At 37.0% G+C, this 18,966-nt stretch overlaps 1 protein-coding gene and 1 non-coding gene across 2 annotated transcripts; both read left to right on the forward strand.

The window, feature by feature from the left end:
- Positions 1 to 6,068: 6,068 nt before the first annotated feature.
- Positions 6,069 to 6,140, forward strand: TRNAH-GUG (transfer RNA histidin (anticodon GUG)). The gene has a single exon. It is a non-coding gene; the product is annotated as a tRNA-His (tRNA).
- A 1,626-nt stretch (positions 6,141 to 7,766) lies between these two features.
- Positions 7,767 to 9,289, forward strand: LOC133709219 (WUSCHEL-related homeobox 3-like). The gene is made up of 3 exons (XM_062134882.1): positions 7,767 to 8,160; positions 8,587 to 8,663; positions 8,805 to 9,289. Exons 1-3 carry the CDS (start codon positions 7,767 to 7,769, stop codon positions 9,174 to 9,176), a joined length of 843 nt encoding a protein of 280 aa, XP_061990866.1. The 3' UTR covers positions 9,177 to 9,289.
- Positions 9,290 to 18,966: the final 9,677 nt, after the last annotated feature.

Consider the following 18,966-nt stretch of genomic DNA (forward strand, 5'->3'; position numbering starts at 1 on the left):
TCATTCTTAAAGTTCCTTTGCAATATTGGCCAAACTAAAAGTGAATGGCCCCAAAATGAATTGCAAGCCCTAGCTTACTGGATCCATCAAACTTCAAAGTTAAGCTTACTGGATGGGTGAGGGTAACCCTCTGGGAAAGGTCCTTAGGCCTTCTCCAACCCCTCTTCCTAAGGGCCAAAAGGCCAAATTGGAGGGCCAAAGGTGGGATTAAAGGGCCAAATATAGTACTTTGAGTAGCACTTTGCCCTTTTTAAAAAATGGATCAGATTGGTGGTGGCTCACAGGCTGCAGTGGATGCTGACGGGAGCATGACGTCAGAAACGGCTAGTTGCTGACGTCAGCTAGCCGTTGGGTTTTTTTTTTTTTTAAGCCGTTGGTTTGAATTTTTTTTTTTTTTTGTTAGCCTTTGGTTAGAGCCGTTGGAATTTTATTTTTTTAAAACTTTTACACTATGAATTTGATCTTTGCTATGTGATTGAGTTTTCAAAGCTTTCAATTTGTGATTTTAATAATTGTCAGGGTTGTCACTGACAAGTGTTTGCATTTTCTTACTTTGTTGTGTTCCTTTTTAAATGCTTTTGTCATGAATAAAATAAATATTACAAATATGATTCCAGTTTTATTCCATTTCAAAATTAGCTAAAGATATTTTTAAATTTCTTTAAAAAAAAATACAACCAAAAAAATTAATTTTATCATAAAAATTATTGAAATTATTATAAGTCAATTGACTTTAAAAAATAAGAATGGGACCGTGACCACTTACCCAATTTCAACAACAAAATTGCCCACTTACTCCACTAAGAGATTTTTAACCCCACTTACCCAATTTAATATCTATTGACAATTTTGCCCTATCAATTCACCTAAAACTCATCGATCTCTCTCTCCTCTCAAACTTTCTCTCCTCCCAGAGTCTCTCTCTCTCTCTCTCTAGCCGGCAGTGCCGACCACGCCTTCAACACCTTCATCGTCGACCTCGAGCCCGGCGCCGGCTAGCACATCCCAAGCCCCATCTTCGTCGACCTCAAGCCCACCGTCAATCGCCGAACACCGATCTGGACTCCTGGTAACTCTGATGATCAAAAGCTCGCACTTTCTGATGTGATTTAGGGACCGGTGACCGCAGTTTCTTTGCTTCTTTGCTCCCGGAGCTTACCGAATTCCACTTACCCAAAATCCCGCAGTTTCTTTGCTTCTTTGCTCCCGGAGCCTCTTTGCTTCTGGAGGCTCACTGATCTGGAGTTGCTTTGCTTCTGGAGTTGGTCGCAGTTTCGCCCCTTAAATCCCCGGAGCCTCTTTAGATCGACTGGAGAAGACGAAGGCAGCCGGTCGGAATCGTACCGGAATCGAGCTGAAGGAGCATGGGTGTCTAAAGGGGAAGCATGGGTGGCCGGAGAAAAATTTTGACGGTTTTTTTTTTTTTTTCTGATTTATCCGGTTGCTGCGTGTTTTTTTTTTTTTTTTTTTTAAGAATTGTTGTTCAGTTCTTTTTTTGGCAACGAATAGCAATTTTTTTTTTTTTTTGAATGTCTATTGGATTGGAGGCCAATGATCTACTATATGTTCAACAATATGAGTAATCTGACATTGCAATGTAACTGTGGGGTTTGTTTGATGGTCTACTGGGGGCAGTAGACACATTATTGGCCCCCAGTAGACTTCGATATGAGGGACAGGGATCACTATAGTGTGGTGTTTTGATAAGTTATATGTTGTTTTCTGTGTATTAAAGTCAAATTATCTGTGAATCCTACAAAAATGTGCATTTTTGGTGGTCTATTGGGAGGCAGTAGAAACATTAGACTTTGTATTGGGGGGCAATAATATGATTACTGGGGGGCAGTAATATGATTATAAATTGATCAATTGTTCCTGTAGTGTATTCATTTTGGTTTTGGGAGTTCATACAATTCACTGGACGTCAATAATATGATTTTTGGGAGGCAATAATATGATGACTGGGGGGCAGTAATATGATTACTGGGGGGCAATAATAGCCGGATTCTGGAATCCGGTCACCGGTCGTCGGAATCCGGTCACCGTTTGCCAGAGTCCGGTCACCGGTCGCCGGAATCCGGTCACCGTTCGCCGGAGTCCGGTCACCGGTCGCCGGAGACCGCGCCGGCCACTGGTCACCGGAGCACAGCAAGGTGGAGGGTGACTTCTCTCTCTAAGTGAGAAAGAAGGAGAGGGCAAAAAAGTCTCAAAAAAAAAGAAAAAAAAATTAATTGGGTAAAGGGGAAATAATCCCTTAGAGTGTTTTGGGTAAATGGGGTTAAAAAACAGTTGGTGGAGCAAGTGGGCAATTTTTAGCCTAAAATTGGGTAAACGAGCATTTTCCCATATATATATATATATAACATATCCAAAATGTTAAAATATATTTTAAGGCTATAATTTAGCCCTTTGGGTTGGAGACGGAAGCTGTCAGATCAATGAATAGTACAGAATTCAGGGCTAAAATACTCTTGGCACAAAAGGAGGTGTCACTGGCTCATCACTAGGAACTTGTTCTTCAGGTTGTGCAACCTCAGGAGCTTTCTTGTTGTTGTCGTTCCTCCCCATGATTTTCCTTAGACACATCTTCATTGGACAATTCTTCCAACCTTGCAAACTGCCGATCTTTTCTTACAAGACTTTTAGGCTCTGCTGCTTGCCTATTCTTGTACATCACCTCTTCATTAAAGATGACATTCCTGCTCCTTACAACTTTCTTATTCTGCATATCCCAAAACCTATAGCCAAGCTCGTCACCGCCATAGTCTATGAATATGCACTTTTGAGACTTGGGATCCAACTTGCCTAAAATTTAGCCCCAGAGCTATTTTTAGCCCTTTAGATTGGAGATGGCCTTAAATGAACACCGATTCAAAAAAGAGAAGAACAAACAGCGGCACGTGGTAGTGTGTACGTAATTGGGTGGGGGGAGTGGGGGTCCATGTATTAAATAAAGTGATTTTCTCTGACTTTTATTACTGCGCCATATTAATTCACTGGCATGGCTACAGACCTTGTGGGGCTCTTCAGAGCCAAGTAGTTAGTTAGCATGCAGGCTACAAATGAACAGGAAACGAAGGAGAGATGGTCTCTGCTGGTTATTGCCAAACATTCATGGCGGTGATGTCATCCGATCGTCAAGCATACAGTGTCCAATAATGATCTGAAAAGTAACCAAGCAATTGAACTAAGAGCGGAACAGCAGCTGACATGGTTGGCCGAGAGATATAAATTGGAGAAACTAATTAGGAAAGAACAATAATGTATATAGCTATGGACAGAACGTTGACTGCGTCTTCATAATATTTGTGATGCCGCTGATGCATATTGATCGATGAATGGTACAAGCTGATGCAGACACCGCATGCACGTGGAAACTATCTGGAATTTTAGGTGAGGGTCGACTAAAATAATATACGTGGACAATAAATATTGAGTGACATGGAGTTTGTGTGACTGTAAAATAAGTATACGTGAGATAACATATCATGATGGAATAATCTGCACTTCACATCTAAAATTAATTGACAATTGATAGAGTTGATCCAAATCCTTATAAATCAAAAGACAAGATCATCATTTTCTCATGTGAGATCTACTCTCACAAAAAATATATACGCGCGCGCAGACTTTTAAGTCTACTGAGCACCAAAAAAAAAAATGATAATATTAAAACATATAAAATCTTTAAATTTAATTTTTATTATTACAATGATAATTTGTTTTCAACGAGATTTCATATTTTGAAATCATTTCATGATAATCTCATCATCTATACTAGTAAAAAGTCTTTCTCAATATATGAAATCAAACAATCATTCGTAAACTCGTTACTGATTCGCAAGAGAGGAGTAATGAAAACCCAAAAAACAGCTACATGCAACAATACTCTACGCAGAATATATAATTGATTGAGAATCATTACTTGATTAACATATACTAAGTAAGAATGAATAGAAATCATTGATTCATTGATTGAATAATTGATGTCAAATAGATTTAGAATTAATAACATATCATTAAACGGGTACAAATAATATCTATTCTAATTAATATAACATAATTTTTTTTCTTCAAAATATTCAGCTAGAGCACGGGTTCCACCTGGCCTTAACCTCACTCCGCCTCTGTTGTGTGCGTACAAAAGTGCAAATGTAATAATAACAAGTAATAACTTATCAACAACCAGCAGCTTTCAACTTTCAACGAAAATTCCACCCATCGTAGTTTGTAGGGTGACTCGAGCTAGCAAAAGCTATGACAAAACAAGATGCATACGCAAAGATCTTGTATAAATATAGACCATGATCCATGTAGATCGCTATAGCTCCAGTACTACTACTGCACCCTAAACCATAAGATGGTATATTTTGCCTTGGAAAAAAGTCACAAAAAGTACCCAAACTTAAAGTCATTCTACTTATTTGGTACCTCATCTTCTAAATATATCATTTTGGTACCTCAACTTATTACTTATGCATAACATTCATACACGCCGTTAATAACACCGTTAACTCAAGTGTCATATAGCTTTATGTCATAGATATTTTCGTCCATTTATGTTTTCCCACAAAAAATCTCATGGTATTTGCCACTTAACAAAAACTCACTCCATTTAATTCATATTTATTTTTATTGAAAATAAATAAATAAAAATAAAAACACTTGCTGCATCATTCTTCATTGCCGAGGAAACCAAACAACCATGGATCTATATTTAAAGAGAAAGCAAATAACTACAATAACCATAGATCCTAAAAGTTTTTAGCAACTTCTACAACTCTACTAGATGATCTGTTATGATTGGTATTGAAATTGATTATGCATAATGAATTGAACAAGCATTTTCTTTTTTGTCTGAAGAGTTCTTCAATTAAAAGAGGAAATGCTCAAAGCCTAGAACTTGAAAGAAAATTATCTAGTATCTATCCAACAAATTACACTTGAAGAGCTAAGATAAGTTGATATAGAATCAACAATTAATAAAGCTAGTAGACAATCTGATCTCATCCAGGCCACTCTCTATTTGTGGATTAGCAGGCTGAAAAACGATAAATCTCTCACCTCTTCTCATTTTAATTATTCTATTTCCTGGGATCATAGCAATAAGTCAAAATTTTCAGTACAATAACTTAAATTGATATTCCATAAACCAAAATATAATATTTTCCTTGATGACAGATTTTATTTTCAGCAAAAAGAAATGAATTTTAGATCATCTCCCATGGAATTTTTGGTGGGAAAACATGAATGGATGAAAATACACATGGCAGAAAGCTACATGACACTTGAGTTGATGGTGTTATTAACGGCGTGTACGAATGTTATGCATAAGTAATAAGTTGAGGTACCAAAGTGATATATTAAAACATGAGGTACCAATGTGTAGAATAACTTTAAATTTGAGTATTGTTTGTGACTTTTTTCCTTTTGCCTTTTTGCATGCGTGATGAGATTTCATTTCATATCATTTTGCTTTGTAGACCTTTTCTTTTCTATTTACTATTTTATTTTGAGTCTATCTACTACATGTATAAAAACACGCGGCACATCCTGAAAGACTTAATTATTTCAATCAAAGACCTCAATCTTTATTTCTAGACTTAAAGGTAGGAAGAAATTAAAGAGAAAGCCCCCAACTTATTGCTTGCCCTGAAGTAATTGTTACGTGGCCTTTACAGGAATACACTAGTGCCTCGTTTGGTTCATAGAAAAGAAAGTAATTCCTTTGTCTTTCCCATGGGAAGGGAAATGAAATTTCCCAACAACTTTCTGTTCCGATGTTTGGTAACGTAAGAAAAGTTATCAGGAAAGTTGTTAAAAAGTTTGTAAATAATGTAATAAAATAATATGTTGTAAGTAATAAATGAAAGGAAAAAAGGAGGGAAAGTGATTCCTTTGGGGTTTGGAAGGAACCATTTTCCCCCTTATTTTCCCTTCCTTCAGGAAATGATTTCCTTTCCTTATGCATCCCAAACGCAGGAAAGGAACAAGTTTCATTTCCTGATGCTTACTTTTCGTGAACCAAACGTGGCCTAGATGTTTTATTGAATTTAACATACAACGCTGTGGCTGTAGTTTAGTGGTAAGAATTCCACGTTGTGGCCGTGGAGACCTGGGCTCGAATCCCAGCAGCCACACAGTATAATTTTTTTTTTTTGAAACAAATATCATATCCTTTTTATTTATTTAAGAAGGTATAAACAGAAGATAAAACAAGATTATAATAAGCTTATTTCTTAAGATTCTTTTATATATATAGTAAATTAGTAATCTTAGAATTTTGTTCATGAGGAAATTAATATGCAACATAGACTAAAACAAGAATCTTGAATGAAGGTCAAAACCATATTTTCCATAGTCCTAAATCTAGTTCGATTAAAACTTTATTCTTGAAATGTTATTTGAGAAATCTTTTCTATATTTTAGACCGTAATGAAGTTCATTTTTTTGTGTGAATATTTGTTTGTTTTTCTTTTCTATCACACATGTTTTGAAAAAAACGGTTGCATGATGTTTTTGAATAGATTGGTTCTTGGGTTTAGTTTGATTAAGTGTGCCTTCTTTAAAAACAACAGAAGAACGTGTCAAGAGTAAAATGGTTCTGAGTTCTCTATATTTGGTTTGTTTTGTTCACAATTGTTGTTGCTGTTTCTTTTTTCTTTATTTGTCTTTAGCTATTGAAAATTTGAATTGTTGTTCTTTGTGTAGTTGGAGCTCAAAAGTTGCATATATTCAAGAAGTCGTGAAGACCAAGTTTTGTAAACTCCTAGAGACAGAGGTATGGGAGTTCAGGGATTGTGTTCCAAGATTGGTATTCTCGGTTTCTATATGTTCTCTGTCAAAAAAGAAGTTCAAATATATTTTCTGCTCAAGAGTTTCAAACTAGGTGTTGCTTAATTTATTTGTTTTTCGGGTATCGTTGGTAGATCTGGAATTTTTCTTCGAAATTGGTGTGGAAAAGTGCTAACTTGAAGATTATAGTCTCTGAAATTTGTTTACTTGGCTCTTGGGGCAGCTGCTACAACATTTCTATTCATTTACTTCAGCATTCCTTGCTCCCTGCAATACTTGATGCTGTGATAGAATGCTTTAATAGAATGTTATGGTAAATTGCAATAATTAAACTCAAAACAATTTTAGAGAGACAAAATTTTGTCTCTTATATTATCACTTTGATTATGAAACAAGTCATTTTCATTCATGTGTCATTATTATAAATTATTACCAATAACAAATCCTGCAGCAAAGCGCGGGTCCTATTGCTAGTATAATACCAATTCTAAATGCCCGTCATTAGGTTTGAGTATAAAAGGCAAATGTGAAAAATATTATAACATTTACTTAAACAGTGAAACTACCCACACTTCTTTAATACGTGGCCGATGAAATGTTGTTGTTGCCTAATATTAAAAGTTTGTACTAGTGCCTCCGCTATTCCTGCATGTCTAGTCATATATATATGTAGATACTTGACTCTCTCCATCCCCTTACCATCTTTGCTCATGATTCAAAACATTCCCTTGTCTAGTTAGCCATCATAGTTTGAATAATAGGGCTCTGCCTGAATACTCGATCAAAGCTGCATATCCTCAGCCTGCAGTACTACTCACTCCAAAGCTTAGCTCTACTTCCAACATGACCCAAATCCCTTTGTTCCTCCATCAGAGTACGTACACGCGCGCGCGCACACACACACACACATATGTATGTATTATACTTTGATGGTCTGATTATTCTGTGGGTAGGTGATAATATGATTTCAAATGTATGCAGTGGTTCCAGTGACGTCCGATGAGCAAGGCAGAAATAGCAGTGATTGTTTTTATAGTGATAAACAACCGGCAGCTGCAGCTCCTCAGCGAAGTTCCCGATGGAATCCAACCCCGGAGCAGATAATGCACCTGGAGGAGCTCTATCGATCTGGGATCAAGACACCGACGGCGCAACAAATCCGACAGATGACTGCACGGCTTCGAAACTATGGGAGGGTTGAAGGCAAGAATGTATTCTACTGGTTTCAGAACCACCGAGCCAGGGAGAGGCAGAAGAGACGCCGTGAACTCATGTCCATGTATCAGTCTGACTCTAAACAACAACAACAACAAACTTTGACTAACAACACAATTAGCAGTCTCCACGACAAAGAATCTGCAGGAGGTACCATTTAATTAGCATCATTTTATTATTAACATGCAGTTAGTCTATGTGTTGGACACATGGGTCCACAGGTAATAGGGGGATTAGGGCTCAACACTTGGTGAGGCCACTTCCTTTAGGTCACCCACGGCTCAATAACTGTATAACATATTGAATATCTATGTTATGATCGAGGAGGGGAGAGTGAGAGACTTAATGGTTGTGTTAATAATAATTAAGACCATTCAGTACAAATAATGTACCCGTGCTATACGCTCACTAGGCAAGTCAGCAAACCCTAGCCAAGAGCTGGAGAACCTAATTAATTGAACGGGCACTCGTGTACAAGGATTGTAAATTTGTTGGTTCTATATGAGTTTCAAAGTTGAGCGGGTGCAAAAATTAATTAACAGATTATTACAAGTTATGGAAATCGTTTACTTGCAGGTGACATTGTTCGTTGTCTTGAAGTTGAGCAGCAGAATAGGCGGACACTACCAAACTTAACTGTTCTTTCCGATCAGGTAAACGTATACCCGTATATCAAAATCTCAAAAAAATATAGAAATTAACTGAATGCGTGATATGGATATTTACTGCTTTACAATACATACATACATATATATATATATGCATGAGTTTCATTTGTTACTGTACGTCCTCAGGAATCATCTTCAGTACTGCAAGAGAGGATGATGAGAATGGTGAAAAGCAATTCCTCCAAGCTACTTGTGGAACAATCCGATTCACCTGGATCGACCTCAAACACAAACGCGTCAGCTACAGTCATTTACACAAAGCTCTTGGACTTCCATCACTATTATGATTATGATTATGATTATGGTATGGTATTGACCACACCCTGTATTTACAAAGAATTCAAAGAAGAAGAAGAAGAAAGCAGAGAAACTCAAACTCTGGAGCTCTTTCCACTCGAGAGCGACAATCTTAAAGGTGCTAAGGATACCAAATTACCTATGAGCAGAACCACAAGCACAGACACTACTTCAGATTTCATGGCAGACCAATATTATTAGTTTCTTTGAACAATTTAAGGGAGCATATAACTAGGAATCTATATATTCAAGTAATAATAGTATGCATGCGTGTCTTCTCTTTCATGGAATAATGTGGCACACCATTATGATCAAGCCGGTTCTGTTTTTCGTCGTTCTTCCCACTTCTATTTCTTCTGTTAATTTGTTCAAACACAGAGGAAGAGTAAGGTTGGTGTCCCCCTTCTTTACTTAATTAGGTTAGTTTGCTGTACCTTTTCTATTTCTATATATGAAACTCCATCGTATTGTATTGTCGATCAAAATCCATCGAAAATGAAAGGTCAATACATATGCATAACTAGCAAGCTCTCATATATATGTCAATATTAGTTTCATATTTGCCTGGTCCTGCATTTTCTGTTAATTTGTATCATGCATGCGACAGAACAGTTGGGTAATGCTGCAGAAGATTGTGTCACATTGATTATAAACAGAACTATTGTATATGTATCTGCATGTGTGTGTGTATCGGTCCGATCATGATCACTCCACTTTATACCATAGTGTAAACACATTATGCACAATGGCATCTGAAAGGTAGTGATAAACTGATAACAATAATTAATGAATTAGGTTTATCTGGCACAATGCAGAATATGATTCCACCAATAATTTAACTCTGGCAAAGTAAAATGTTTGACTCCACCAATAATTTAACACACATGTACTTGCGTATATAAGCTCTACAGACACGTACACAGAGAGAGAGAGAGAGCTACTGGCTACAGCCTTTAATCACCTAAAAGTACTGTGTCGGCAGCACCTACAGTAGATTTGTAAATAGGTCTTTACTCTTTAATTAGCATTTAGCAATCAAGATTATGAAGACCTACACCTGATAAAATTCGGAGTTACATACATAAGACTCAATGGTCTCCTAGTCCAAGGCGAATCCTTAAACTTTAACTTTCACTAAGGCTAGGATCTTCAGTTTGTAAATATATAGAAACTATAGTTACTAATTTACATATATAGCTTGTATCACATTTCTTCAACCCATGATATAGACAAGAAACTGATCAGGCTTTAGCTTAAACATTCAAAGCCGTTGGTTTATCAGAGTAAATGAAGAAAGAAGGCAAACTGGATTTGCTAATTGCTATGTAATCTTCATATATCTGTTCATGAGTTTTCGAATTTGCATATCATAAAATGCTGTTACCAATATAGGGATGAAATCTGCTGTCCCCAAAAATACTGTGCCAAACCAGTCCCCATGCATTCATTGGTCCACAAAGAATAAAATATGGAACAAAAGATTAAGAAAATATTTTCTTAATCTTTATGGACCAATGAATGCATGGGGACAGGTTTGACACAGGGTATTAGGGACAGCAGATTTCTTCCCTACCAATATACTTCCTGCTCTTATACTATTTACTTTAAAACATTATGAGGACCATTATTAAATCATTAAATGTCCGTCAGTAAAGTAAAAACCAAAAACTAAATATGTTCATGGGTGAATTCAATAGTTGGTTTGTGGTGTATTCATGCCGGTATCTATAGTACGATTCCGTCATTACAATACTTACCCACCTTTTCTTTTGATAGTCGTACTCAGGGGCGGACCTATTCATAGGCCCGAAGGGGTCCGGACCCCCCCCCCCCCAGAATTTTTGGTATACTTCAATTTTAGTTACGTATTTATCTTATTAATATTAAAAATAGGCTTAATTTAAGTATTACACCCCCCCAAAAAACTTCTATAACCAATCAATTTGAATACTTAATCAATTATATTAAGAAACATAATTATTAAATTGATTGGTCTTTATGTCTGAATAAGTAAAGTAATTGATTTGTTTTATTTGAAAAATAGAAACTAATTAATTTACCAAGAAAACGTAAAGTAATTGATGAATAAGTTATTACTTTCTTCACATGAACATTTGTAATCTTTATATGAGTTTAGGAGATGTATAAAATAGAATCTTGCTTGATTTGAAGATGAACATCTTCTATAAGGGAAATATACAAAACATTAATTTTTTGCAAAATTTTAATATTACAATACTATATATGTCTGGACCCCCCTGATGTCAAATCCTGGTTCCGCCCCTGGTACTCGTACTGTACCCTATGTTTCTGGCTTTCTGCTTTTGGAGAAGAGGACATGAGCATTATTGTTCCTTCATATATATACTTACCATAATAGGGAGCAGGTGCTTTTCTTCTAGAATTCTGGGCGTATTATATATGCACCATAATTAATTGTTGAGGAATCTTAATTAGTGAACTAAAGTACTCCAATAGATAGATTGATAATTAATATTGATAACACCAAAAGATCCTAGAAACATAAACAATTACATCAATTATAATCGTAAGATACGTGGTCTGAGACATCTATTCTTAGTGTTTTATGCATTGGTAAACATATAATCGTGGCTCCATCTGGAAGGTAGTTTTAAACAAATAAAGAAATGAAAGTTCCAATTCTAATTTGATAAATAAAAGCTCAGAAGACAGCAACTAAGTTTTATTATGAACGTACTTAGCTTTTTTCCCGATTTTTGGAACTTTTGTTTTTGTGCATGGTTAAGTTGAACTTCAATAGATAAAATATGTCATGATATTGGTGCTGAAAGTTTGTTCGATCTTTTGTTTTTGTCAATGCTAAACGCACAGTTTACAGCTAGCTAGCTAACCCATTTTATATGTATAGTTTTAAACTTCCTTAAATATCTTGGGCTTGTCCCTTTACTCTTAGCGGGATCTAATAGTGTAATGCCAACACAGTTCTCCACTGTTTCCTTACTACTTGGGCTAGACGAAGAAACAAATTCTATTTTCTCACGTATTTACTACGGCGACGAAGAAACCCAAGGTCTAATTCGCTTTATCCTTGGAGCTATATCTAAGTGAAATGAATCCCATATGGTTGAATCTAGAAGGGGGTGGGTACAAATAATTAAGCAATAATTAATGAATCATCAACGAGTGCAAATCAGAAAGATCCAGAAAGCTAGAAATATCCATGGAGGAGCAAGTAGCTGCATATGCATGCTATTAACGGAGTCAACGGCCATTACTTTCCTTGACAAAGTTGGTAGCTGCTGTGGCTGTATTCTCATTAACGGTGACGTGGCTTTATCTAGCTGGAATTGCAATTCATTTTACAGCCCTGTAATAGAATTGGTTGGTTAGGAAAGGTAGTTGGGGATTTGATTTTGTTGACAACTATAACTATAAATAGTTTGGCTTGTAATAATTTTGCATACGATTCCATTATATTGCAAAAACCTTGAGATATTTTCAGAGTTTTTTTGGAGAGCACTGTCGGTAAAATAACAGCCACTCATCTAATCCACTCCTTTATATATTTTAATATCAAAAAAATTACATCCATTCATATTACAAGTACCCATGCACTGATGGTGCATGGAATACACTCCCGAGTTTTCTCTCTGTGTTTAAGATCTATGGCTGCTATGTTATCACCTATCTTAAAAGGTAGGGACAAATGGTGACGTGTCGTCTGATCAGAATTTAAACCTCGCTGCACTCTCCTAACTTATTTATATGGACGATTCACTAGAAAAAAAAAAAAAAAAAAAAAAAAACTTATTTATATGGACGAGGACAGAAAAAAAGCAACAGTCGGGGCAAAAATCTGACCAAGTGAGGTAAGGAATACCGAATACCTACTCATTCCAGCCCCATTAATGCCAGGGCAATTAATACGACTCATCCCCCACTGTTTGCTCATTCTAATTCTATTGCATGTTTCAAATTTTGGTTATTCCGCACACGAAACTCACTCTGATCTTGTAGCTATTACTAGTGATATTATTGATGACACGAAGTGAGCGGCACCGACTCTATAATTAGTTGAAGCGATATAACGTCGAACTGTAAGCGCAGGAGCCATGGAGTTGTAAATAAAGCCGACAAACCCTAGAAAATGTATACTTGTAAAACTATACAAACTGCCATTTCTGATGGGCGAAAATTCTCCCGCCCATGAATTTGGATGATTATTTTATGACTTGTCGATCACCAACACCACAAGCTACGTTGATAGGGTGTTTGTCCTATGGCCGACCTCGAGGCCCAGTTCGACAAAACTCCATGAGAGAGCCTCGACTGGGCATTATTGAAAGTTTGAAACAAGCAAGGCCATCGTGTTTTTTTTGTGGGCATTATTGAAACAAGCAAGGCCATCGTGTTTTTTTTGTGGGCATTATTGAAACAAGCAAGGCCATCGTGTTTTTTTTGTGGGCATTATTGAAACAAGCAAGGCCATCGTGTGTGTGTGTGTGTGTGAGAGAGTAAATAGTTCAATAAAAAAAATTCTTTCAAAATTTCGGCATTGTGCGAGTTCAAGCATGTTTTAGAATTTACTAGAAAGTAGTCCCGCGTGATGCTGTGGGGAAGAAAATTGTAGTATTTTTTGTTCATTTTTAGAGATTTTGTAGTTGAATGAGATCTAGTTAACAAAAATAACTAAATGTATATACTTAAAGATATGCGTACAAAAGTCGAGCGAAATAGTTTAAGAGTTGGGTTACACTGTATCCCGTCATTTCTAGGAGCTACATTCTGTATAAAGTATATGTACATTATCTCACCAAAAAATGCTTATTGTGATTTAAGTACAAAGAGTTGCCATGTAGGGAGCAAAAAATATCTTCATTAATTGCTTCTTACTTTTCAATTTACAATGTTCAAAAGTGCACATCTCATGTTGCAACTTCGCTAGCTCAACTAAGTTCTTGTACTGCATTAATGGCCTTGAAAACAAATTGAATCTGCAGTTGAAGATTAGCAGAAAATAACAAAGCTTGTATCATAATTCAAAAATCACAATCGAATTGAAAATTTACAGAGAAAAAAAAATCCTATTAAAATCAAGCATACAAAAGAAATGGAAAATAGCTAATAATATTCTAATTGTTTAAGCAGTTTGTGAATGCCCTGTCAATAATTTACTTTATTCAAGTATAAGAACCTTCATCTGAGTGCCCCTATTATACTATTGTTCCCAATAAATATTGGAAGTTAGGTCTAGAATATATTACTCAACATACATCTTGAACAAAGTTTTGGTATTATGTTCATGTAATTTGAGTACTTGACATAGGATTATAGTCCCCTTCAAAAGTCTAACATGTAATTGTTACCATGTTCCTAATCATATTGTCATTCACATTATCCAATTAAACTCTTAGATTGGCAAGTCATGATTATACCAATTCTAGTATAAGACAATAGTGATATTAATCTAGCCAACCAACTATTCTTAAAAAGTTCTAGAACAATACTTACACGTGCTGCAATGTAGCCTGGTATAACACACTTTCAATGGTAAGTATCATATTAGATATGTGGAGAACACTGAATCTCCAAGACAAATGAATGCCAAGAGAATGCTAGTAATTTTCGACATGGTGTTATAAAATTCCGCAATATAAGAAGAGTAGGCATAGTTATTCTCACAACATTCGATTGTAGATGTGACAGGACCCTAAAAGCCTGATATTCCATCAGCCATTCCTCTTTCTATGGTCTAAATGTACTCAACCAATTCTGTTTTCTACATAGAAAGTTGAAGAGTTCATAAAACCTACAAATCATGTACTGCAGATAATCACTATTCAGATGGAGGCTTACATTCGAATTACGCACATTCAAACAAAACAAATTATCATCAACTCTAACTACATCAGTGTTTCAACCAATGTGATCATGTATTAAGCATATGAAGAAACATGCCATGAAGAAGGAAAGATTGTCCAGATTTCTTCATTTGTACTCATGCGACACTTGATCCATACATATCTTCGTTCAGTACTCTTATCCAACTTAGCTAGTTCTACAAATATTCATAACAGGATGTCAAAGATAGTTAATGTGAAGTTTGTTATAAAGAAAACATAAGTGCTAAGAGACACAACAACTTCTTCAAAGATCTGCTCGTAAGAAGTAAGCTCCCTGCTGCAAAAGTTATTAATTCTTCCCTCACAGATTCCTCTAACGCATCAACAACTAAGCAAGCCTCAGATAACTGTTGGAGTAAATTAGTTTCATTCGACTCATTTCTAGTGCCTAAGTTGAGAATAAAACGCAAAAGATGAAAAACTTAGGGATAGAGAGTAATAATGGCAATCCAGTAAAACATAGCAAATGCAGAGGTAAAAACGTCTTGCCACATTATACATTCCTTTAGTATATATAGAATTTTTCTGGGAGTAAATTCTGCTTCTGTTCCCATAAGATTGGAAATTTGGAATATATTTCCACAATAAAGTCGCATGCATGGCTGAATCCTCATAGCCTGGCTTGATTATGTTTTGACACCCCATTGGCTAATGTTTGGCTAGTGTTAGGCTTATTAAACCTATGTTAATTTATGTTAATTCTGTAATAAGTGATTAGGGTAATTAGCAGTCTGTTAATTACTATTAGTTAGGATGAATCATGTATGTATAAAGAATAGAAGTGAAAGAGTATTAACTATTAAGAGCATTTATTGAATAGATCATTCTTTTGACTGATCGACCATACCGCGCTTTCTTCGTTACCGCTAGTCATGGTAGTAATGGGTGAGTAACCTTTTGACCAAAGATTTCCCCAAATGACGCCAATGTTAATGCTCAAGATCTAGGAGTAGCCTGATCTCGTTATCGCGGACACGAGTCCAGAGTCTCAGCTAATTTGGTGAGGGGAAGCGTTAGTGTCACCTGTCAAATAAAACACTGGCATCAAGAGGGAGACCGTAGTTGGCGGTCTTCGCTACTCCGATGCCTAAGTCAGTCAATGTATTTATGTTGACAAAATAACGTCAGGTAAGTGTTTAATGTATAATCAATGAGGAGCGAATGAGAGACCTTTTATAGGTGAAGTGAGAAATGATCTTCGCTTTGTTTTCGATGTGGGATTGATATGGATCACTTCTGTGCTTTCGGACTTCTCTGAGAGGTCATATTTACGCGGCGCGTGACAGCATGTCAAGACACCTTTCAGCCTGAGGCTGGACTCAAGTGAAAGCCTGCCTTGTGGTGTTTCGGGGGGTCACACCCACGTAGCCATTTCGACGATAGGAGGTAGTTCCAAGTCGGTACTGATTATGCCTATCAGTGCCTTGTATGCACACACATTGCTTAATACGAGTAACTGGATTTCAGAAGTTCTCACAACCATTTTGTTTGATCCATTACTTACTAAGATTTTCTGATAATGATATGTCTTAAGACGTTTTCTGTTCACCTCCTGCAGGTGAATTTTTTTCAAAAATTTATGTATGATGTGAATTGTTCTGGGGTAGCTAAAATCAGACAAATATTGTCTTTTGAGTTAATGAGCACTTGTGTACACATCCATGAAACTGAAATGGTTTTAGTTACTCTCGGCGTATTCCAGAACTCACCCCTTCTGGGAAGGTCCTTAATATACACTGATTTAAAAAGAGAAGAATAAACGGTGAACATTTTCCTTCAATAGAATCAAACTGGATTGAGTCGAGTCAGGAGGGACATGACCTGCTAAATTGATTACCTAGATTAAGATCAGAATCAAAATGAATATGAGAATCAATGTGCTACGTTGGACTGGGGACTCAGGGTGCAACGAATGCAGCTAACATGTGCTCTACGTTATTGGATTCATGGGGCCGGAATGGATCCAAGACTTGCACATTTAAGTTGAAATTTACTCTCCCCGGCCAGATTCTCGAATTTGAGGAGGTGAGTGACGACAGCTCCAGAGAAGAAACTCAGATTCAGTAAAGAAGATGAAAGAAGACTGAGACGATCGAGCTAGCTAGTGATAAAGTAATCTGGGGTTCACATCCAAAACCAATTGGCAATGGATGGAGTGACCCAAACCCTTATAAACCCACAAGCAAGGTCCCATTTTTCCCATATGGGATGTATATATTCTCAACACGCCCCCGCACGTGTGGCGAATTTTCAAGCCATACACGTGGACAACTTTAGGTGACGTGGAGCCCGTGTGGCCGTGAGGCATGCACACGTGGGTAACCCGCTCTGATACCATGATAAAGTAATTTGGGGTTCACATCCAAAACCAATTGGCAATGAATGGAGTGGCCCAAACCCTTATAAACTCATAGGCAAGATCCCATTTTTCCCATGTGGGATGTATATATTCTCAACAGCTAGCTCATCAATCCAGAAATTAAAAGCCTTGCATTATAGATGCATCGTTCCATATGTTTAAAATCGTATACTACATCATTACTAGCTAGTTCCTGGCCAGAAATTCATGGCTCTCTGCTCGATCTACTGAAGCTTTATAAACGAGCTAGCTATATTGATCATCTTTAAGAGGCGCGCATATTAAACATGTCCGATTAGTCCGTGGATCTCAGTGATACATTACGTACGGCACACAGACATAGTACTCTTTGGGTGAGTTTGGCCCCGAGGTGATTAATTTAAAATCAGCTTTAGCTGTGCTGTGAGAATAATCAGCTGTTAAATTAAGTAGCTGGGTGTTTGGTAAACTGTGCTTTTAAAAGTGCTGTGAGTACAAAAGCAGTGTTTAAGTGTTTGGTAAACTTTAGTATAAAGTGCTGTGAGTTTAGAAAATGACCAAAAAGGACATAATGTTAAAATGGTGTTACTTATATATATTTTTAGAAATAATAACATTATTGTCTTTATAAGTTATACTCTACTCATTCATTTATCGTGACTCTCTAAAGTTCTGGGAAATTTTCGGAGAATTTTTCGGATACCCGGACCATTTATCGTGACTTTCCGAAGTTTTGGGGTTTTGAAAATTTATTTAAGGAAATAGAAATCAAGTGGCGCGATCTGAGCCGTCAATTTCCTCCACCATCCAATCTGGTCCATTGATTTGACTTTAAAAAGGAAAGGAAAGGAAACAGATCAGATTGGCCCAGAAAGCTCGGGAGAGGGAGCTTGGAGTTTCTGACTCGAAAGGAGGCCGTCGACCGGAACTTTCACCTCCGGCCACCCCATGACGGTGCACGGGCACCATCCTCTTCGTCTCCTCGTACCCGTCACGCCTGTGGTCTTTGATCGTCCATGCACCAGACGACGAAGAAGAATCGACGGTGAGAAGGTCCGACTGCTCCGGCGAGTTTCAGTGAATTCCGACAACTCCGGCCACCGATTGGCTTGCATGTGGTATGAAACCTCATCTTCTCGTCATGGTCTACATGCTTGTGTGATTAGTTTCTGAATTCGATTAGGTTCTGATGATATTCGTTTATGGGAATTCTCGGCTCCGTCGCGGTTCCTCGACGCCGGCGACTTTTCTGGCTCTTCTCGGCTTAGTCCTAGCTTCGTTGCATCTGTAGAAGAAAGCTGACCACGTTTGGAGTTCGAAGTCACGAACTTGCTGGGTTGTAGGCATCGAATCATCAGTCCATCTTCAAACCAGTTTCGGCAGTGTTGGGAAACTGAGTTCAGGGCTGGAATATAGATGAGGGCAATATAGGTAAATGATCTCAACTTCTGAAATCTGTTAATCTAGAAGCATCACTTTTGCAACTTGTGGATTATAACATTGGGAAGTGGGAGATTGAATTATAATCCATAATCTCTTGTTTTACCAAACACCTCATCCAGCTTAAATGACTGAATAAGCAGCTTAAGCTGCTTAGACCTCGGGGCCAAACTGGGCCTTTGTAAACTAGTGGTTAACAAAGTTAGTCTTTTAATAAATAGTATAGATCCGCTACGTACATTATGTACATCCAGTTATATGATTTGTTTGTACAATTAAGGTTGATGATAATTTTTGACCTTGTAATTTTTGTGCAGTCTGACATACG

The sequence above is a fragment of the Rosa rugosa genome, chromosome 5, assembly GCF_958449725.1.
Source record: "Rosa rugosa chromosome 5, drRosRugo1.1, whole genome shotgun sequence".
Lineage (NCBI taxonomy): Eukaryota > Viridiplantae > Streptophyta > Magnoliopsida > Rosales > Rosaceae > Rosa > Rosa rugosa.